Here is a 20859-nt window from a genome sequence, read left to right on the forward strand (position 1 = left end):
TCCCCTACTTGTTTGGTGACTTCACTTCTCTGTGCCTCAGTTTCTTCATCTGTAGCACAGGGACAGTGGTAGGATCTCCCTCATAGGGCTGTCAAGAGGGTTAAATTAATTAATACATATCAAAGGCTTGGAAGAGCACCTGACACATAGTAAATGTTAGCAAGTGCGGTGCTGGACGTTGATACTGATCCCAACATAATAACATGGTCAACATCTAACCTTTATTGAGCGCTCTCTAGATGCAGGTACAAGATACCATTTCACTGGGTTCTCATTACAATCCCCTGAGGCTTTTGCAGAGGAAGAAACAGAATGTCAGAAGGGTGACGTAATTCACCCAAGGCCACCCAGCTGGCCAGTGGCACCATCTGATTCAACCTCCTTATCCAGTCTGAACAGTGCTTACTGCATCCCTCAAGGCATGGTTGAGAATCCGAGGTTTCATTCTTAATTCTGAGGAAGGCGGTGAAGATAATTCTTTTATGGGGCTTTCTAAGCTTTTACTAGGAATGTGTCTCTAGACTCCCCAGAGATAAGCACTCCCTCTCTATCTACTGGAGAAGGTGATGTAAAAAAAAGAAAAGGGTGGTGGTGAGGGCAGTAAAGGTAAGGAACACCCTCTCATGGGAGATAAGGTGGCAGTGAGGGAAATTTCTTTGTGGACCCATGAGATAAGCAGTGCGGGTGTCTCTGCTCTTCTCAAGGTATCTGTGACCTCTGCCTGGGATTTGGCCCAAATCTGCATCTTGGCTTCAGCCTCTGTCTTTGGGAAGCTGACATGGAATGTCAGCCCAGGGTCACTTGTGACATCCCAGGTCATGAGTGTGGCCAGAGGCTATGTGATGACAGAGATTGCCATGGTGCCTAGTCAGCAAGCAAAGTCAGTAATAGGAACAGGGCTTCATTTGGATTCAGTGTCGTGCTCTGAATTCTCACTTCCCAATATAGGAAGCGTCATAGATATAACTCAGAGCCAGCTTCTCCTCTTGTGCTTTAGAGGTTGAAATTCAATCAGACAACTGAAGTTATTGCAGGAGTGAAGTGCTGTGATAATTAATGATTAACGGGAAAGCTGTTCGTTTTGTGTACAAAACAGTTACTAAGAGCGTTCAAGTACTTAAATAAGGAAATCGATTGGCAGTTCAAGTGTACATTAAGAGAGAGTGCCTTAGCTAAATAACTTTTAGGGAAAATATTATATTCTTTTTTTGGTAAACATTCAAATAATAATACAAAGCAGGGACTTCCTGGTGGTGCAGTGGTTAAGAATCCACCTGCCAATGCAGGGGACACGGGTTTGCAGCCCTGGTCCAGGAAGATCCCACATGCTGCAGATCAACTAAGCCCGTGCGCCACAACTACTGAGCCTGTGCTCTAGAGCCCGCGAGCCACAACTACTGAGCCCATGTGCCACAGCTACTGAAGCCCGCGCGCCTAGAGCCCGTGTTCCACAACAAGAGAAGCCACCGCAATGAGAAGCCCGTGCACCGCAACAAAGAGTAGCCCCCGCTCACCACAACTAGAGAAAGCCCGCGTGCAGCAACAAAGACCCAACACAGCCCAAAAAAAAATTGTTTTAATAATAATACAAAGCAGAATACTAGAGATTAGAGTATATCATCAATCCAATCTTCATAAAATTGATCTGATATACTAGCATTTATACATTTAAATAAAACAGCTTCAAGAACAATATTTACTCTTTAGTTATTTTATTCCCTTTAGGCTATGAGTTTCCCCCTCCATAAACTCAGCTAAAAGTGATGACTGTCTAGTATCCCAGATGTGCAGGTGTCACTGCAGGAACAATCTAGAAGCAGACTGTGCTAAGAAATGTCAAGGGCACCCACTCAAGAATTTGACTATGTTCTTAATAACAAGTCTGTACTAATCATGAAAATGTTGTAACATCCTGGATTCGTTCTGCTGTTCCAGAAATTTCATTCTTGATGGTGATTGGCCTACACTCTGGCTAAATATTTTATTTAGCCAAAATGTATGTACCCCCTGGTTTTCATAGAAATGGACAGTGAGTGGGAGAAAAGATCACTGCAGCAAGGTGTTCACGTCCAATTCTTGCTGTGGAATGAGGAGGTTCTTTTCAAAAAACGTCTTCTGAGCCCCATCCAGGTGCCAATCCCAGGGCCAGCGGCTGAGGGTGGAACACACGAAAGGCTTTATCTGTGTCCCAAAGGTTCAGCCCTGTGATTCTCAAACTTGAGATAATTGGAGAGCTTGTTACAGGTGGTTTCCTCACCCAGGAAGTAGTGCTTTTAACAGCTACCCCCTGGGGATTCTGATGCAGTTGATCCAAAGCCCACCCTTTGAAAATCAATGGTCTAGAATTCCAGGCTAATAACGTACAGAGGGTTAGGGAGGCCTGGAGTCGGAGCATGTAGGCAACCTTGAGGTTCAGGCAGGCGAGGAGGTGACTCTGGAACGATGAGTAATGTTTAGCCAGGCAAAGGAAGGTGAGAAGGTCCTTGGCAGCCGAGGGCCAGCAGGAACGCAGGACTGAGGCGTGGGCAGTGTGCCTGCAGGCAGTTCAGTGTTTCTGGAGGGTAGAGTGTAAGTTAGGAATTGATGAACGATGAGGCTGTGAATAAGGCAGGGACCAGGTCACGGGAGGGCCTGAGTGTCCTGCTGGAGAGGTGACTCTGTCCTCAAGGCAGAGGGAGGACCAGGATGGAGGGAGAGAGGGGGGCAGACAGTTGTGATTGTACTTTCCTGCTTGACACTGGTCACGTGGTAGTGCTCGCATCATCCTCCCATTTCCAGTCCCTAAGTGAGAAAATTGAGGCTCAGAAAAATCAGGGGAGCCAGCGAGATCATGGCGGAGCTGGGCTCAAAGACCTCACCCCGAATTTGCAGACTATTTCCCAGGCAGTGTTTGTCGAACAATTTGCTGCTGGTTCACGGAGCCAGCTGCTCGTAGCCCCTGTGTGTTCCTCTTGTACGCCCTCAGCAGCTGGAATTTCTCCTCAGGCCTTGAACTCTGCCGAAAGCAACTAATTTCCAGCCTTCCTGTTTGCCCCGATTGGTACTAGCAATTAAGGGCCAAAGTATATCTCCAGCCTGTGGAGGAAATTGTCATAACCATGGAAGGAATGATGATAGCAGTAAACATACTGAACGATGACAGTATGCCAGTCACCATAGGTTTAGCCCTCCTAGTACCCCTGGAAATTCAGCGCTATTATCATTCCCACTTCATGGACGAGGAAACTCAGGACAAGTCATTTGTACATAGTCCCAAGGCTAGTAAGTGGCCCTGTCCAGCAGGATAGCCTAGGTTTTGCTGCGGTAACAAATGACCTCCACGTCTCGATGCACAAAAGTGCATTTCTTGCAAGTTGGCTGTGGCTTTAGTCCACACTTTCTTGGTTCTGGGTCCCAGTTGACAGGGTGACCTCTATTGGGAGTGTTGCTGGTCTCGGGGCAGAGCAAAAGGAGACTTACCAGGTGCTGCACTGACTCATAAAGATTTTGCCAGAAGTGACTCATATCCTTTCCAGCTACTGGCTAAAGCGGGTCATGGAACCACTCAGCTCATCGGGGCAGGGATGTGTAATTGTTCCATAGCGGGGACCAGTGCAGGAGGGATAACTGAACACCTGGAGGACTGTCATGCACCACCACAGCAGAGGGAAGATTCAAGCCTAGTTTACAGGATCTGAAACCTCACACCAGAACCCACGCCCTTCGTCGCCGTCCTGCCTTCCGCTTTGCTAAACGCCTGTGGTTCGGCCTCTTCCCGCACATCTGAGGGTGTGAATTTCAGTCATGAAAAACCAGCACCTGTGATCATGGAGGATTGGTTTCCGCTCAGTAGTGAAGCAACCGAGAAGTGCTGTGCTGTACCCCCAGGAGGTGCTTAGGGGAAAGCTGGTTGAGGTGAGCGGGCAGACAACCAAAAAGCATAGCGGGTCTCCCAAAGCCCATCTCAAATCCGACTTCTTTTCACTGACTGGAGGATGAACTGTTTCTTGCTATCATGTATGGTTCAGGAGGCAAGAGATGGGAAGGAAACGGCTCCGGCTGAGTACTGCGTTGTTCTGCTCGCCGACACACCGACGTTCCAGCCTGCTGTCCATTCTCCATAAAAGTTTGTTGATCAGAGGGATGAAGAAGGAATTAATTTAAGCTTTACAAACCAACAGCCTTATGAGGGAGATGTTATCATCCCCATTTTTACAAAAGGGGGAACTGAGTTTCAGGGAGATGGAGTTTCATGGCGACAGCCACTGTCTCGGTCCCCGCTCGCAGGGCCAACTGTCAAGCTCTGCACTTGACAGACATTGTTTTTGCTGATCCCCACTGCCACTCAGGAGGAGGGCACTCTTATCCGTGTCCTCGTCTGTGATACGCAGACAATAATAAAACTGCTTCTAGGATAAGATAAACCATTCGAAGTGCAAAGCACAGTGGCAGGCATGTTGGAAGTCCTCAATAAACATTAACCCTTCTTTTATCATCATCATCATTGGCCATCGCTCTGTACGTTGAGTTGTTGTCCAAACTCCAAGTTCAGTTCAGAGTTCCCACTGGTAGTGACCGCACTGCCCCACCCTTGTCTCCCATCCTTCTCCTTATTGCCCCAAAGCACCAGGGGCCAGATGTTGGACAGGAAAGTTGGGTTTAGTGACTCTCCTGGGCCATTCTCAGGATTCACCTGACCCCAGCTTACTCCATATGCTTCCCTTTTGCTACATTTTGTCACTTTCAAATTTCAAGTCTGAAGGGTTCTAGCTATTGCCCCAAGGCCAAGGTGTCCAGTACAGACATTTCTCTAACCCCTCTTTGAAAAGATAAATCTGAAGGAAATTGGTTCCCAAATTCCTTCCAGAGGGAGGTGGGCTCAGATGGCGGAGTGGGGGGAGGGGAAGGAAGGAGTGAGGTGATGATGTCTGTGACTCTATCTGGTACTCATTCTGGGTCCATCTGTATAAAGAGAGTTTTGTGCTTCTTTTGCCACTATTATTATTTTTTTTTTGTCTTTTCATTATTCAAATTGCAACCCTGTTAGGATGGATCCGTTGGGTAAGTAGCACCTCCCACGTACTGGGAGTCCCCAGCTGGGTTTTACAATGTTTTCAGCTTTTTAAAACCATAAATGGGTCCAAGGTAACCTTGGTACCTCGCTCTGCATGACAGAGCACCCAGCACTGATCCCAGTTTGGGGCTTGGTGAGGCGGGGAGGTGTCAGGGGATCCCAGACACAGCCAGTCCTAGAGAGCAATCTCTCCCCCCACCCACCCCCAGAACGGCTGAGGCATCCCGGAAGAAGAAAGAAAACCGGAGGAAGTGGAAGCGCTATCTCCTGATAGGCCTGGCGACGCTGGGAGGCGGGACAGTGATCGGTAAGATGAGATGGTGGCACTGGCCAGGGCAGCACGGAGTGAGGGATGATGCCAGGCTGGGAGCCAGAGTGGGGAGTGCAGGGGGATCAGCTGGGAGCCCACCCCTCCTCGCATGCGCGTAGTAGGTGTGCTCACTAGTATTGTCCGTGAGAGGCAGTGGGAGGGAGGCCGGTGGAGGAAGAGCGCAGCAGGCCCCGTCCGCACTCCCACCTCTACCCACCACGGGCCGCTTTCCTCGCAGGCGTGACCGGGGGTCTGGCTGCCCCTCTTGTTGCTGCCGGAGCCGCGACAATCATTGGCAGTGCCGGGGCAGCGGCTCTGGGCTCAGCGGCCGGCATAGCTGTCATGACCTCGCTGTTCGGTGCAGCTGGAGCTGGCCTGACAGGTAAGGTTCCAAAGGAGTGGTGGCCCGGATTCTCACCAGTGAGGGCTCCCTGGGAGACGGAGGAAGAGGACATGGCTTTTCTCACTCTGAGTCCTGGCACTGCCAGAACGTATAGCGAGCTTCACAGAGAACTGGGTGGATGGCTTGGCCTGGCTCGGGACAAGGCTGAGTTTGAGAAACCGCACCTGGTGTAGACTTCTTAGAAAGGGTCTGATTGGACCTGCTTGTCACCATCTAAGAAGTTTCCAGGCAGGCTGCCTCAGAGACGGTTGAGCTTCTTCTTGTAAGAGGACACATGGCTACCCCTCATTTACCAGCATCCCGTGGGGGAGTGTTTCCAAATCATATGTGTCAGTAGCTCCCCAGTCACACAGTTTCCTGTTAAGTGGCATGTCGCTTCCCACATTGAGAATCTTGGTCAGCTCAAACCACTTTCACTGAGAGGAGTGTGTTACACTCCTGAAGTTCGTGGGCGGGAAAAAAATGTAGTACCCACGGAATCAGGCCACAGCGGTGGTTATGAGCTTGGGCTCTGAGTTTCAGCTCTGCCAGTTGGGGGCTAGCCAGCCTTTGGAAACCTGTTACCTTCATCTGTAGTCAGGACGATAACGGCACCGACCTTAATGAGTTCAAAAACGAGACGTTTGTCAAGGGACAGGGCACACGGTCGGCAGTCACTGTGAGTGTGTGAGTACACAGAGCCACTCTAACGTTCCCCAGGGTCCCCAGTGACCCCCATTCTCACTTTTGTATCTGGTTCTTTAGGATACAAGATGAAGAAGCGTGTTGGGGCCATTGAAGAGTTCACGTTTCTGCCTCTCACAGAAGGCAGGCAGCTACACATCACCATCGCCATCACGGGATGGCTGGCATCTGGCAAATACCGTGAGGACCAGGGGCAGAAAAGGATGCGGAAGCGGGTGGATGTTGGCTGAGCTGGGTCTGTTGCTGTGGGCCAGACCCTGGCCTAGGCTCTTGCCTGTGTATGTCTTTAGGGGGTGGGTAGGGGGGACCTATTTTTCAGAGGAGGAAACTGAGACTCGGAGAGGTGAGATGACTTTATCCCACATCTGTCTTCCCATCCTCCCATCCATCATCTGTTCATCCATCCATCCATCCATCCATCCATTCACCCACGCGTCCACCTATCCATCCATCCATCCATCCATTCACCCACGCGTCCACCTATCTATCCATCCATCCATCCATCCATTCACCCATTTAACCACCCACCCACCCATCAACCCATCCTTTCCAGAGTTTATAGAGCATGTGCCAGACACTGAGCCAGGTCCTAGGAATTCAGCGGTGAGCAGCACAGTCAGGGCCTCCGCTCCCATGGAACATGTGGTCCAAGGCAGAAGACAGATCACTGAGCAAGTAATTGCAGAAGCTTTATGGAAGGCACGATAGGGGAAGCACAGAGTGCTTCTGGGGAGTGAGGGAAAAGTTATGGGAGGAAGTGGCATTTAGGCTAAGGACTGGCTGGGAAGCAGCCAGAGAAGGAAGGAGAAAGAACTGAATACCAAGCAAAAGGGCAGCATGTAGAAAGGCCTAGTGGCGCGAGAGAAGCACAGGGTGGCTTGAGCAGGGAGCTAGAAGACAGGGGTGTGGGTGGCGCCGGGCCACACAGGAGCATGTGAGCTGTGGCGAGGGGTTGAGTTTATCCTCAGAGCAAGTGGAAGATAGCAAAGGAGTTTCAGCACGTAGGTGAGAAATCGGTACGTCTTGGCTGTGTGACCTCAAGCAACTTACTTCACCTCTCTGTGCCTTGGCTGCTTCGTTTGTAAAGTAGCACAGATTACCCTTGCCTTCCAGGGCACTGACGAAGCTTAAATTAAACGAGGTAACTGCGGAAAGCACCTGGTTTTTAGTGACATTCCACAAACGTTATTTCCCTTTGCTGCTCTAATTTGAACGTGTGTGTTTTGGGGGGATTCTAACCAGGGTGGCACTGAGGAATAAGGTCATGGTCCGCTTACTGTTGGCTCACTTTCGCAAGTGCCCAGTGTGAGGCTCAGCAAGCAGGTCGTCAATCAGGGAGAGAACAGGGTGGGCCGGGGAGTCTGGAGCGTCCTGACCAAATACACAAGCTCAGAGCCTCCTGGGTTCCCAAACTGCTGGGATCCGAGGGCAGAAGCCACAGCTGTTCTAAACAGCACAGGAGGAGGCAGGTGAGGAAATGCCCAGGCTCTGCTGAGAGGCATTACTGGGCGCCAGAGTCTTATTGGTATGTGCGCACCAGGGCCAGGCCCCAGACGGGACCTGAACAGTGACTGAGCACCTAGCGCCATGAGTCAAGCATTTCACCCACACGCTAGGAGCTTGACGTACGTTACCTCGAGTGACCCTCACATCCGTGCTCTGAGGTGAGCGCCGTTCTTACCCTGATCTGGACGAAGAGGAAACCTAGAGGGATCACATGGCAGACAGGTGGCACATGCAGGATTCGAACCCAGGTCTCCTGACCCAGAGTTCACGGGTTTCTCTTCATTTGTTTCATGATACCATCCATGCTACAGAAAGACTGAGACAGGAAGGAAGGAGCAAGAGTCTAAGTGAAGGAATTTGCAGTTCTGACCAGTGTGGAAAGCAAAGCCCTTATGGTTGTTTTACCCACCCCCTTGCTGGGCTGGCCCCAGGGCAAAATCAAGTTCATTTGCGGCGGGGGCTGGGGGTGGGGCCATTGTCGTGCAATACGCTCCCTAGGCAGAGGCGGTGGCTACGAGAAATGTAACCAAGGCAGGTGAGTGAAGTTCAGGAGGGAAATGAGTCACCTTGTCCTGCCTCCTTGATGGCCAGGAAAGAAGTCTCGTGTCCTCACCGGCTGGCTTCCGTGTGTGATGGGAATATACGGGCTTCCTTGCCCCTTTATTAACTAGGATTGTTTGTACTCATGCTTATGGCTCTGGAGCTCCCCACTAAGCCAGGCATTTTTGCATGCACTGGCTCACTTAGTCCCTCACTTCAAGCCACGGATGTGGGCATCATTATCACCCCCATTTTACAGATGAGGAAACCGAGGCTGATAAGGGCTGCCCAGGGTCGCCTCGCTAGTCAGGAACTGGGGCACGACTCACCCCCATTCTGTCTGGCTCCATAGCCCATGTTCTTGGCCACAGGGTGATAGAATGCAGTACTGCACTTTACAGTTTTCATAATGCTTTTCGTGCAGCCTCTCACATGATCCCCACAACACCTGTGAGTCAGATGCCATCATTCCATTTTAACAGGTGTAGAAACTGAGGCTCAGAAGGGCAGCGTGCCTTGCTTGTGAGTCTTGCAACCGTAAAGCTGCCGAGCTGGGTCCAGAGCCCACCACACACACACACACACACACACACACACACACACACACACACACACACACACACACACACACACACACACACACACACACACACACACACACACACACACACACACACACACACAAAATATCTGTGCCCGCATCCTGTCTCGGGCTGGCCGTCTCCTCGTCCATAACTAGAGACAGTTAATCCCTGAGCTGCTGCAGACCTGTGACAGACTCTCTGCAGAGCGGGGAGCAGCCCCTCAGTGGTCTGCATGTCAGCAGAGCACCCTCGGGTAGGGACGAGGCCTTCGGGTCGGGCAGGTCAAGGCATGTGGCTGAGCCAGAACCCGAAGCCTCTGGGAAGCTGGCCCCACTGTTCATTCATTCATCCTGTGTTCATGAGGCTTTGGGAATCGAGTGCTTGGCAGACAGACTGCAGGACAGACGTGCACTAAACAGATGACACAAAAATAAATGGATAATTGCAGACTGTGACGAGAACTCAGGACGCAAAAGTGCAAGGTGCATTAGATCCCCCTTGTCAAAGGGGCCGGGAAGCTTCCCCGGGGATAAGGCGAGTGAGCTGGAAGCTCAGAGACAAGTAAGGGTGGAAGGTCACTTGGGCCATGGGCAGAAATGCACGGGGCCCCTCGATGCTCCCACGGCCCAGAAATGAGTGACTACATGATGTTTGCATGGCCCTCTCCCTCCCCAGGCCGAGAGCACTTTATCTGGATGGCTCAGCCTCCTCAGCTATAAAACGGGGCTAATTGTGGAGCCCCATTTCAGAGGCTGTGTTGAGGTAAATCAGAGAGTGCATGGGAAATCCCTCAGCACAGAGCTGCCCAGCACTTAGTACTTGCTCACTAAACGTTTCCTACGATGATGGGTGTCTGTATCCTCAGGGTCAAGCGCCTGGCCTGGCATAGTCTAGGTGCTCAGTTAAGGTTTGTGGTATGAATGAATGAATGAACGAGTGAACGAACACAATCAAAAGCATGTGTTTCTGGAGGGTAACCTGATGGATGCTGAGGCTGTGAAGGAGGCAGGGGCCAGGTCACAGGGGGTCTGAGAGTCCTGCTGGAGAGGTGACAACATCCTCAAGGCAGAGGAAGGACTAGGAGGGAGGGAGAGAGGGAGGCAGACTGTCATGGTTTTATTTTCCTGCTTGACGTTGGTCACGTGGTTGGTACTGTCATCATCCTCCCATTTCCAGTCCCTAAGTGAGAAAATTGAGGCTCAGAAAAGTCGGGTGAGCCAGCGAGCTCATGGCAGAGCTGGGCTCAAACACCTCTGCTCCAGATTTGCAGACTTATTTCCCAGGCCGTGTCTGTTGACTGAGATGCAGCCGGTTCAGGGAGCCAGCTGCTCGTGGCCCCGTGTGTTCCTCTTGTGTGCTCTTAGCATCCTCGATGCCAGAATTACTGCAGAGTGAGAGAAAATAACACTTTACGCACACGGTAGTTGGAATACTTTGTTCTTATAACTACTCTATGAAAAGAGATAAATACTAGTCTCCCGACTTGACAGCTAAGCAAAGTGAGGCTTAGCGTGGGATAGTGACCCAGGGTGCCCGGGGTCGCCCAACTGCTAATGAATGCAGGAGCTGGGTCTCGAACCCCAGCCTGCTGTCTCACAGCGCGGCCCTGTGCTGTCTGGGAGCGCGTCTGCTCTGCTGTCAGCTGCCATTCAGTGGCGGGGGTGGGCCTCTTGTCTCCCCGCAAGGGTGAGTGGGCCCCTGTCGCCGACTGTCTGGGAAAGGGTGAGAGGCCTCCTCTGTCACAGGAGAGACCCACCTACCTGTGCTCTCCCCAGGCACCTTCAGCGCCCCATGGGCTGCCCTGGCCCACAGCCGTGAGCAGTACTGTCTGGCTTGGGAGGCCACGTACCTGATGGAGCTTGGCAACGCCCTGGAGACCATCCTCAGTGGTCTTGCCAACATGGTGGCCCAGGAGGCCCTAAAATACACAGTGTTGTCTGGTAAGCCTCCCCTCACCCCCACCAGCAGCATTCCCACCACTCCCAAGCCACACTGGTTCTGTACCTTTGCATGCCTGAGGCCCCCAGTGAGCCAGGCACAGTGCTGGTCTCCAAGAACACAGAGAGGCAAAGTCTATGGTCTTCATAGGGAGGAGACAGATAAACAGCCCATCACATTATCACATAGTATGTCAGTTAGCAACTGCTGCATAACAAACAACCCCATAACCCAGTGACTTAAAATAACAACCATTTATCACAGTAGCTCAGAAGTGTTGAGGCTTCATTTGGCTGACCTTTGCTGGGCCTGCTTATGCATCTGTGGGTCAGCTGACTGTCCACTGACCTAGGCCAGCCTTGCCTGGGGCAACCAGCGCAACTCGGCTCTGCTCCATTGGTCTCTCCTCCCCGTCCTGGGACCGCAGGCTATCCCACACCCACAACAGAAGTGCACTAGAGGCACAAGTCCATTTCAAGCCTCGCGTCCAGTAACATCTCATTGGCCAAAGCAAGTCACATTATTGAGCCTAGAGTGGATGGGCAGGGCAGGAGCAGGGGGCATTGCAGAGTTATGAGGCCAAGTGGGAGGATACAGGGTGGAGTGACAAATTGGGGCCATCTCTGGAATCTCACACATGGCAGATACTTAAACATAGGGATCTAGGCCATGTATCAGAAATGCGTGAGCTTCAGTTTTCTTCTGTACTACTTAGCAGTTTGACCACACGTGGAAAACTTACAGATTCCAAGTTAGAGACTCTGGATGCATTCACTCAGGCATCCATTAGCCAGCCGATCACTTCCCTAGAAGGACCCCCCCCCCCCACCGCCACCACGGCCTTCATCACCGATATCCCTCCTCCCCAGGCCTTGTGGCTGCCCTGACCTGGCCAGCCTCACTCCTCAGTGTTGCCAATGTCATCGACAACCCCTGGGGTGTGTGTCTCCATCGATCGGCAGAGGTTGGCAAGCACCTGGCCCACATTCTACTCTCCCGGCAGCAGGTACCTGGGAATAGCTGGGGCGAGGAGTGGGGGGAGCGGGCAGGGGGCGAGGAAGCAGGGAAGCATGGGGGCTGACTTGTGCACAGACGTCATACCTGAGACAAGCCCACGTGGGGGTAGCCCAGTGGCTTTGGGGGGGTGGGGGGTGGTCGTCATTGCTCCTCCAGTTCAAGTCATAAAAGCACCCTAGGGGGACTTCCCTGGCGGTCCAGTGGTTAAGACTCCATGCTTCCACTGCAGGGGCCACGGGTTCGATCCCTGGTCAGGGAACTAAGGTCCCACAAGCAGCACAGCGTGGCCAAAAAGATAAAAAGTGTCCTAGGATGGACCAGTAAGAATTACAGGCTGTGCATCTCTAGCAAGCAATCAGGTGAAAACTAACAGGCCTCTGCAGGTGTGGACAAGACCAGCTCTTCCTTTCCAGAAGTATAGAGCTACCCTCTGAGCAGATCTCCAGTGGCCCAAATACCACGTAAAACAGTTAGGGTTCCATCCACATTCCAGACAGTCCGAGGCAGGAAAGTAGAAGGGAAGGGCCTTTCACATCCCTTGGCCAGGACTCAGCCCTGCGGCTATCCCTGGCTGCAGGGCAGTTGGAGAAACTTCCTTTTTGGCTGGGTAGCTGTGGGCCCAGAAAAACTCAGGAGTTCTGTTACCAAGGACAGAGGGAGAACGGGTGTAGGGTGATGACTGGTAGCCTTTGCCACAGAGTTCCTGCAGAATTGGAATATTGTCTAATGGAGGGCCTTCCATGGCAGTAGATGGAGGTAGGGGGGAGGGTGGGGGAGGGTGGGTACATATACCGGCCCAAAAGCAAGGGAAAGGAATGGAGTACTGAGACCAGCTGGACCTTTGGAACTCATCTGCCCTCTCCCTCCATGTAGAAGTTGTACCCAAATACCTCTCATGACTTTCTTTTTCAAGTTGCCTTTCCTACAAGTTCTTGAGTCAGAAAATTCCTCTTCGCATCTAACTTACAACCTCCTCTTATAGCATAAGGCCAACATTTCATGTCCCCACTTCCTATCTAGGAACAGAACAGTTGTGTCCCCCCACCCCATATGACTCTTTGCCTTTTTCTCCCATCACACCCGGGGTACCTCCCGCCTCCTCTCTCGGCTCCAGAAGGGCCCCACTTCACTGCAGTCATTTGCCACAGGTAGATGGGGAAGGAGCGACGGCCACTGGGTAATGGTTTGAGATAAAACCAGGGAATTAACCCAGCCAGATGCTGCCTGTCAACCTGGGAAGAAGCTGGTTCCTGAGCAGGTGCCCTCCTGCATAAACGAAGCCCCAGACTCTCCTGATGGAGACATCAGAGCCTGGGGCCGGGAATAGCACAGGCGTGATTCATTAAGCGGGAGGCAGGTGCTGAGAAGTGTGCAAGGGCCACTGTCGTCGGGGCTGATGTTTTTCTAGAACTGGCTGTGCACCATGCCCCCAACACCTGTGTCCTTTCTCCCCCAGGGCCAGCGGCCTGTCACCTTGATTGGCTTCAGCCTGGGAGCCAGAGTCATCTACTTCTGTCTGCAAGAGATGGCTCAGGAGAAAGGTAAGGCTGGCCCACTGCCACAGGTGAGAACACTTCCGGGGCCCGCCCCCCGGGCCAGAGGTCCTGCACTAGAGGTCGCGAGTCTTGTGACTGTGTTCCCAGATCTTAGAGTTTAAAGCAGCTTGAAAAAGAAAAAACAGTCATTCGGAAAATTGTTTATTTCTTCCGTACGTAAATTAGAGTGGGTGTGAGACAGTTTTATAAAAATGGCCTTTGCGTTCTGATGCGGGTTCTTGAGAGGGAGGGGAGTGGAAGAGTCCGAAATCGGGGTGTTGGCAGGGCCGCGCTCCCTCTGAAGGCTCTAGCGGAGAGCCGCGCCTCTTCCAGCTTCTGGTCGTGGCCGGCAGTCCTAGGCTTGCAGACACCACGTTCCATCCTGCCTCGTCTTCACATCACCTTCTCCTTTGTGTCATCTCTTCTCGCCTAAGGACAGTGTCAGTGGCTTTAGGGCCCACTCAAATCCAGGATGGCCTCCTCTCAGGATCCCTCACTAATTACATTTGTGTGATTTAATTACATCTGCAAAGACGCCTTTTCCAACACCTGTTACCAAGGACAGAGGGCGAATGGGCGTAGGGTGATGACTGGTAGCCTTTGCCAGAGTTCCTGCAGAGGTGGAATACTGTTTAATGGAGGGTCTTTTCCAAGTAAGGTCTCACTCACAGGTTCTGAATGGACACATCTTTTGAGGGGGCCACCATTCAACCCACTACAGACACCTTTGGGAGTGTGTCATGCCATCCGAACACATACTTTCAGTGTTGATGCAGTGGAAAGCCTGGTCTCGGGCCGGTGAGGCCTCCAGGACTGAATGCCGGTTTGGGGCAGATCTGTCACCAGGGGCTGCCATAGCAAGGGGTTAGGGGGGTGAGGTGCAGAGCTCAGAGCACTTGGGGTGGCCCACCGTGCGTGGGACCCGGGCTAACCTCTCTCCTGGTGTAGCACAGCAGCAGCAGAGAGAATTCCTTCTCTGGATGGGGGGAAGTAGCAAAGAATTTTCAGCAGTCTTTAACGCACATTTTGCTGGTCAAAGCAAGTGACAGCCAAGCCCTAGGTCAGTGGGGTGGGCAGTCCCCGCTGCCCCTTAGCTCCTTCTGTCCACAGCAGAGGACGAGGGGAGCAATTGTTTGCCAAACGGTGATCCAGACTCTGACTCGGGGATGAAGGAGGGCATGGGCTTTGCAGGCAGCCGAGACCTGGGTCTGAGTCCTACCTCTGCTCACCTGGGGAGCCTGGGTTGGGTAAGGACTCAGCCTCCCTGGACGTCGGTCTCTCCCTTTGCAACAGGAGGTTCTTGTCACCTCTGGGCAGTGTCAAAGGCCGGAGAGCATGGAGGTCAGGCAGCCGGCCCAGTGCTGGGTCCTGGTCAGCACATCCTGTAGCGGCTTTTAGGCCGAAGTATCTCTGCCGGTGTTGGGGGTAGCTGCGCTCGCCCCCTGCGCTCTAGAGCTGTTGCCGCCAGGGAGGCCCCTGGCAAGTTGTCGCGCTCTGCGCTGTCATCGTTTTGCTCCTTTCCTGGTCATCCCTCCCCCAGTCCATGCAGCAGACCCATCTGCCAGGCTCCTTATCACCTGGATGACGTGGTCTGGGGGACAAAGGCGTGTCTTTGGCTCCAGTTAGCATAAATTACATGTTAACTTCAGATCATTAATACAAGCCAAGTCTCCAGTTCCCCTCCTGAACGAATTAATTACCATTGACCATCTGGACATTGGAACTGCGGTCGCCGTCAGCTGCCTCCGGCAAGTGAGGCCGGAAACCGATGGGAGGGAGATGTTCCCGCCCTCAGCCTTTGGCGGGTGGTTCTCAAAGCAGCTTCCTTCCCGCCTCTTTCCTGGCCACTGCTCCCTCCCCTGGCTCTTCATAGCCCACCACTGAGAACTGGGGCTTTGGTATCAGGCAGACCCGGATCTGGGTCCCAGCTTCATCACTGACGAGCTGTGGCACCTTGGGCAAGTCACTTAACCTCTCTGAGCCTCAGCTTCCTCATCTGAACGTGGGACTTAGTACACTTACCTCGAAGGCTCTTCAAGAGATTAAAACGAGACAATGAATGTGAAAGTACCTGCTGCAATTTGGGTTAACTCGGTAAACGCTTCTTCCTCTAATCTGAGGACCTACTGTGCACAGGGAACTGTGGTGAGTGTTGTGTAGACGGAGGCGCTTGTCGTTTTGTGTCTACTTTCTGGCGCACACGTTAGATGGTGAATTCCAGGCAGGCGGGATCTGCCTGTGCCCCACCACCTCTCCGGCACATGGCACGTTCTGAGAGCTCGGGAAGGTGGGTGGACTTGACTTCGGGCTGACAGGCTCAAGAGCCTGGTGCCGACTCCCCGTGTGCCGGGCCGTGCACTGTGCAGGATCTCGGTCTCCCGGCAACCCCCTGGGAGGTTGTTATTCTTCCTGCTTCCGGGATGAGAAACTGAATGAGGCTGCGAGGGAAAGCCAGGCGGATCCTAAGAGCCAGAGCCGGGATTCGACGCCAGGGTGTCTGGCTCCAGGGCCCTCGCTGGTAACAACTGTGCTATACTTTGCAGAGGACCCAGACCTTGAACGTGGGTGGGGCTCCTCCAGAGGATCTAGAGGGAGGGGAATTCCAGAGAGTCCGGCCCGCAGGGAAGAGGAAGGGCTCTCAGAGTGTCTGAAAACGTTGAGTCTAGTTTTTCTGCAGCCTGTGAGAGGGGACCAAGGTGGAATGTGGGAAATGGTTAGGACAGGAGCCTGGCACAGGTCTCGAATGCCAGGTTAAAGTGCTGGAACCGACTGGTTAGACGCTCGGCCTCTGAATTGTGCGACGAATGAACAGCTGAGCATAGTACTGCAGAGGGAGGCGCTGGGGGCAGGGGGTGGTCAGTGCTGGGCAGCTTGTGGTTGACCCCCCTCCCCCCGTGCACACATTCTCTTTCGCGCATGTGTGCACGCGCGCACACACACACACACACACACACACACACATACACACACACGGCAGCAACTCAGCCGACCCCAGGGCCTCTCCTGAATGGATGGGAAGCTTCCCAAATAACAAGAATTGGGTAGGAATCTGAATAGAAGCCCAGCAGCCAAAAGTGCAGCTGGTTTTCTCCCCATCCGGTCACCTTCCGAAGGAGGAACTCACGGCCAGAAGACTCTGAACAAGAGTGTTTATTCTTGATCAGCCTGATAGTTTCCCCTACTTAATAACATCCTATCCCACCCTGTGTCTGGACGGGAGGTAATAAAGGACCCTGGTAACCTTTGCCTTGACCTTGGTCAAGAACCCTCCAAGAAGGGGTCTGCCCCTCAGCTGGTTGAGGCTTATTCCAGATGTAAACAGCAGCTGCTCTCACGGGGGGGAGCCGGGGCCCGCTTTCTCTCTGGGGCAGAAGAAGGCTCCCCGTGCCATGGGGCACAGGCACACTGTCTAACCCTGCTGCCTTCTCAGCTCCTCCAGGTGGACGGCAGCCCCTGATGCCAGGCCTCAGAGCCGTTTATTCCCCCAGTTTCCCTCTTCCTTTCCGGAGATTATGTAAGGTAACTCCTGGTGGCTTATAGAAATGGGAAGTTGGAAACAAAACACACCCACGTGCAGAGGGGAACTGAGGGGTCCTGAACCCGGAGAGCTGGGCGCTTGTGCGTGGCCTCCCTGACGGCCCCCTGGGGGGCCTGGGCCCAAGGCCACCCAGACCACGAAGTAAAATGAATAAAAACATGGACGTACACACACTCATAAAAAGAGGCTCACATTCCTGCGTGTTGAGTGTGGCCCTCATCTTCCTGTGTTCTCTTTCTCTGTCATCCCCCGTGTCCCCTTGCCAGCCATCCAGGGAGCCTCTGGCCTTCAGGGCTTTACCACTTACCGCCCGGTCCCCACCCATCAACAGATGGGGGACCAGACACAGCTGGAAGGATGGCACAGATGCAGGCCTTTGCGTCATTAGGTGATGGGGCCACACAGCTCTTCCCCACCGAGAAGATACCAGCTCAGGTGCTGCAAATATGTGGGCTGTGGAGCCAGGGCATCTGGTTTGAATCCCACACGCACTGCTAGGTTCACCTACCCGCTCTGAACTCCAGGTGACTCGTGTGAAACACAGGGAATGATAATAGTATTGCCATCAAGGTTGTAAGGATTAAATGCAATAGTGCATATAAATGCTGGCATATAAGAGCCTGGTAATTCTTACTGAGCATTTATATTATGCTAAAATCTGTCTTAAGCTTTATAAAAGGGAGCTGGCTTGGAATTTCCTGGTGGTCCAGTGGTTAGGACTCCACGCTTTCACTGCCGAGCACCTGGGTTTGATCCCTGGTTGAGAACTAAGATCCCACAAGCCACGCACGGCACGGCCAGAAAAAAAAAGGGCGGGGAGCTGGCACCTAGGATTGGAGCACCACACACACATAGGTGACCTTGACCCTGGACCTTGTTGAGGGAAAATCAGCCTCCCACCAGAGTGGGGGCCCACAGTTTCGATTCCTTTCTGTTCCTACACCCGCCTTGCCCCCTCTTCCTAGACAACCCCCTCCCAAGTCCTGGCCTTGTGTTACTGATGGCGCACCTTCAAGTCTCCAGCTGGCTGTCTATGGTTGTGAATGAATTATTCACCCTTTGCCCGGAGCTGCTGTTTCACATCTAATTCATTCCAGCTCAGCTGTCTGGTTTCAGGCAGCCCTGCTTGTTTAACACCCAATTAATCTGCACACCAAGGAGACCCTCTCCTAACTGCAGGAAAGCTGTCATTATCTGAGTTAGGGGAATGTAAAAGAGGAATTACTCTAATGCAGTTGAATCCACTAATTGTTTTCTGGGTTCCCTTGAGACCAAGTAATGAAATGTAGCAATAAATCCTAGAGTCACACAGAGTACAGAATCCTTCAGCTAGCCTACCCCCACCCCCTGCCCCCTCCTAGCTGCACCCCATCCTTTTTTCCCCTCCCCCAAGAAAAGCTGCCTGTAGCATTAACTATCTCACAGCTTCATTTCCTTTTGGAGCCATGTTGCAAACAGCAGGGGGTTACTGCTTAGGGGATATGCAACCATTCACAAGGTGTCCCTCACCCGGGCCTGCCCCTCCCTCAAGTTCAGTGTAGGCAGCTTCCTTACAAATGGGTGTCTAGACTACAAGGCCCTTGAGGGCAGAGATTGTGTCTGACCAACCTCTGTGCCTCCTGTACCTGGGATAAAGCCAACAGAGAGTGCTCTATAAGTGAATTGTCTAACGTTATAAACATTCACATTGTATCAGTCAGGATAGGTGAGGTTATGCTGCAGTAACAAGCATCCCCCAAATCTTAGCAGTGTAACACAGCAAAGGTTCATTTCTCACTTGTGCTATCTGTCCACTGTGGGTGGGCAGGGGGTTCTGATCTTTATAGTCACTCAGAGATCCAGGCCAATGGAGCCTCCTTCAGTAGGAGACAGAGATTGTGGTGAGTTACACACTGGCTCTTAAAACACTTTCACCTGGAAGTAAACATCACTTTCACTCATGTTTCATTGGCCAGAGCAAGGCACGTGGACATTTCTAACATCCATGAAGGGCCAGTGAATGTATTCCCACCATGTGCTCCAGCCAGAACACCTTACTTGGATTCTGGCCTCTGTAATTATTTCTCAGCTGAAGCCTCAGTTTCTTTATCTACAAAATAGGGAGTTTTCTCTCTTCCTCCACCCTGCCTCACAGCTTGCAGTATAGACGTACACCTTGATGGAAAGCCAGAGTGTGGCAGAGGTTCCTTGGGTGAGAACCCCAGCGATCGATGGTACCCAGGAGCCCAGGAGCTCGGCCAAGGGGCCCACACACAGACAGAAGCAGCAAAGATTCCCCAGCACGTTACCCACCGGAGGACCAGAGCTGGTTCCAGTCTGGCTGGGAGCAGGCTCCAGGCGGACAAAGCTCTGAGCTGTGTTGATGGTGATTGGCTCCAGACCGTGCCCAGGGCCCAGAGAATCAAGGGAGATGACCTGGTGAAAATGCCTTGAAAAGGTAGAGCTGCCCACAAATGGGAATGACTGTCATAGCGATAGTGTAGCAACGGCTGCCACTTACGAAGGCCCAGCTCTCTGGCTGGTTCTTGCTCACGGATTTATGTACATTCTTGTCAACCCTCACAACAACCCCATAAAATAAGTAATCCTGCCCCGTTTTTCAGATGAGAACAGTGAGATTTAGAGAAAGGTGGAGTAGCTTGCCCTAGAACTAAGATTTTGATACCTTTCTCTGACTCCAGAGCTCCTATTCATATTGTTGTTTTGAGCCCTTCTGGCTGGATGTTTTCACTCAAAGCAGTATCTCAGATCAGACCTTCCCAACGGAGAACTAGTCACAATCAAATTCACCCCATTAACTCATATTCATGAAGCACCTACTGTGTGCCAGGCAACATGCTGCGCTTTGGGGAGATGACAACAAACTAGCCAGTGCAGCCCCTGTCCTCATGGAGCTGACAGTCCAGTCTGTTAAATAATCTGCCCTCCCTGAGACATGAGTTGGGGTCTTGCAGAATGGCTGTGGGGGTGGGCAGTGATGGACGTCAGTCATCTGAAAAGCACTTGGCATGTAGTAGGTGCTCAGTAAAGGGAGCCTTACTGTACTTGCATACCAAGTTCTAGGGTAGCCTCCTGGTTGGGGCTGACACCCTTAATGTGAACCTCCTGCCCTTAGGTGGAGACATCTGTCTCTACCACTTAAAGCCCGTCAGTACTTGGCTTACGAAATAGAGTCACAAGAAGCCAGCCCCCCAGGACACAGTCAGATGCTCAGCAAGGCTTCCAGGCCTGCTGTGCTCCTCCCACAGCCCAGGTAGGTGGTTTGGGTTTGCAGGGGTACCTCGGGGGCTGGACGCACCTGCCAAGCTTCCTCCATCAGTTAATCGGATTCTCAGAGCAGTCTTGCCACATACTCAGATGTGGGTGGTGGGAAGGACTGACTCCCAGTGGGAATCCCTCGCCTTCTGGATGAGTATTTGAATGCTTCGTGTGGCTGAGGAATCTTCTCCGTGCAGAAATAGACAGACCCAGGTTCAACGGGAGTTTACTGAGTCCCCGCCTACCTGCTTCCATGATTGATTCATTCTAATCATCATCATCATCATCTCAACAGCTAACGATTTTGGGGCACTTACTATGTACCAGGCACAGCTAAACACTTTGCATGCCTTATTTTATTTAATCCTCCCAATAATCCTATGAGGTTTTAATTAGCCCCATTTCACAGATGAGGAAACTGAGGCTTGCTTACAGAGGGGAAGTAATTAGCTCATGCTTACAGGATTAATAATGATGAAACTGGAATTTGAGT

The 20859-nt window shown here is 52.3% G+C and overlaps 1 protein-coding gene across 6 annotated transcripts in view; it reads left to right on the forward strand.

Moving 5' to 3' along the window:
* The window catches only part of TMCO4 (transmembrane and coiled-coil domains 4), a 96835-nt gene that overhangs the window by 39710 nt on the left and 36266 nt on the right, over positions 1-20859 (forward strand). For all 6 annotated transcript variants that reach the window (XM_060310235.1, XM_030876385.2, XM_030876374.2 and 3 more), the window contains 6 exons: positions 5263-5360; positions 5602-5745; positions 6511-6630; positions 10856-11020; positions 11888-12024; positions 13492-13576. In XM_060310235.1, coding sequence (XP_060166218.1) covers positions 5263-5360; positions 5602-5745; positions 6511-6630; positions 10856-11020; positions 11888-12024; positions 13492-13576 — 749 coding nt within the window. The remainder of the gene's footprint in view (positions 1-5262; positions 5361-5601; positions 5746-6510; positions 6631-10855; positions 11021-11887; positions 12025-13491; positions 13577-20859) is intronic.

The sequence above is a fragment of the Globicephala melas genome, chromosome 1, assembly GCF_963455315.2.
Source record: "Globicephala melas chromosome 1, mGloMel1.2, whole genome shotgun sequence".
Lineage (NCBI taxonomy): Eukaryota > Metazoa > Chordata > Mammalia > Artiodactyla > Delphinidae > Globicephala > Globicephala melas.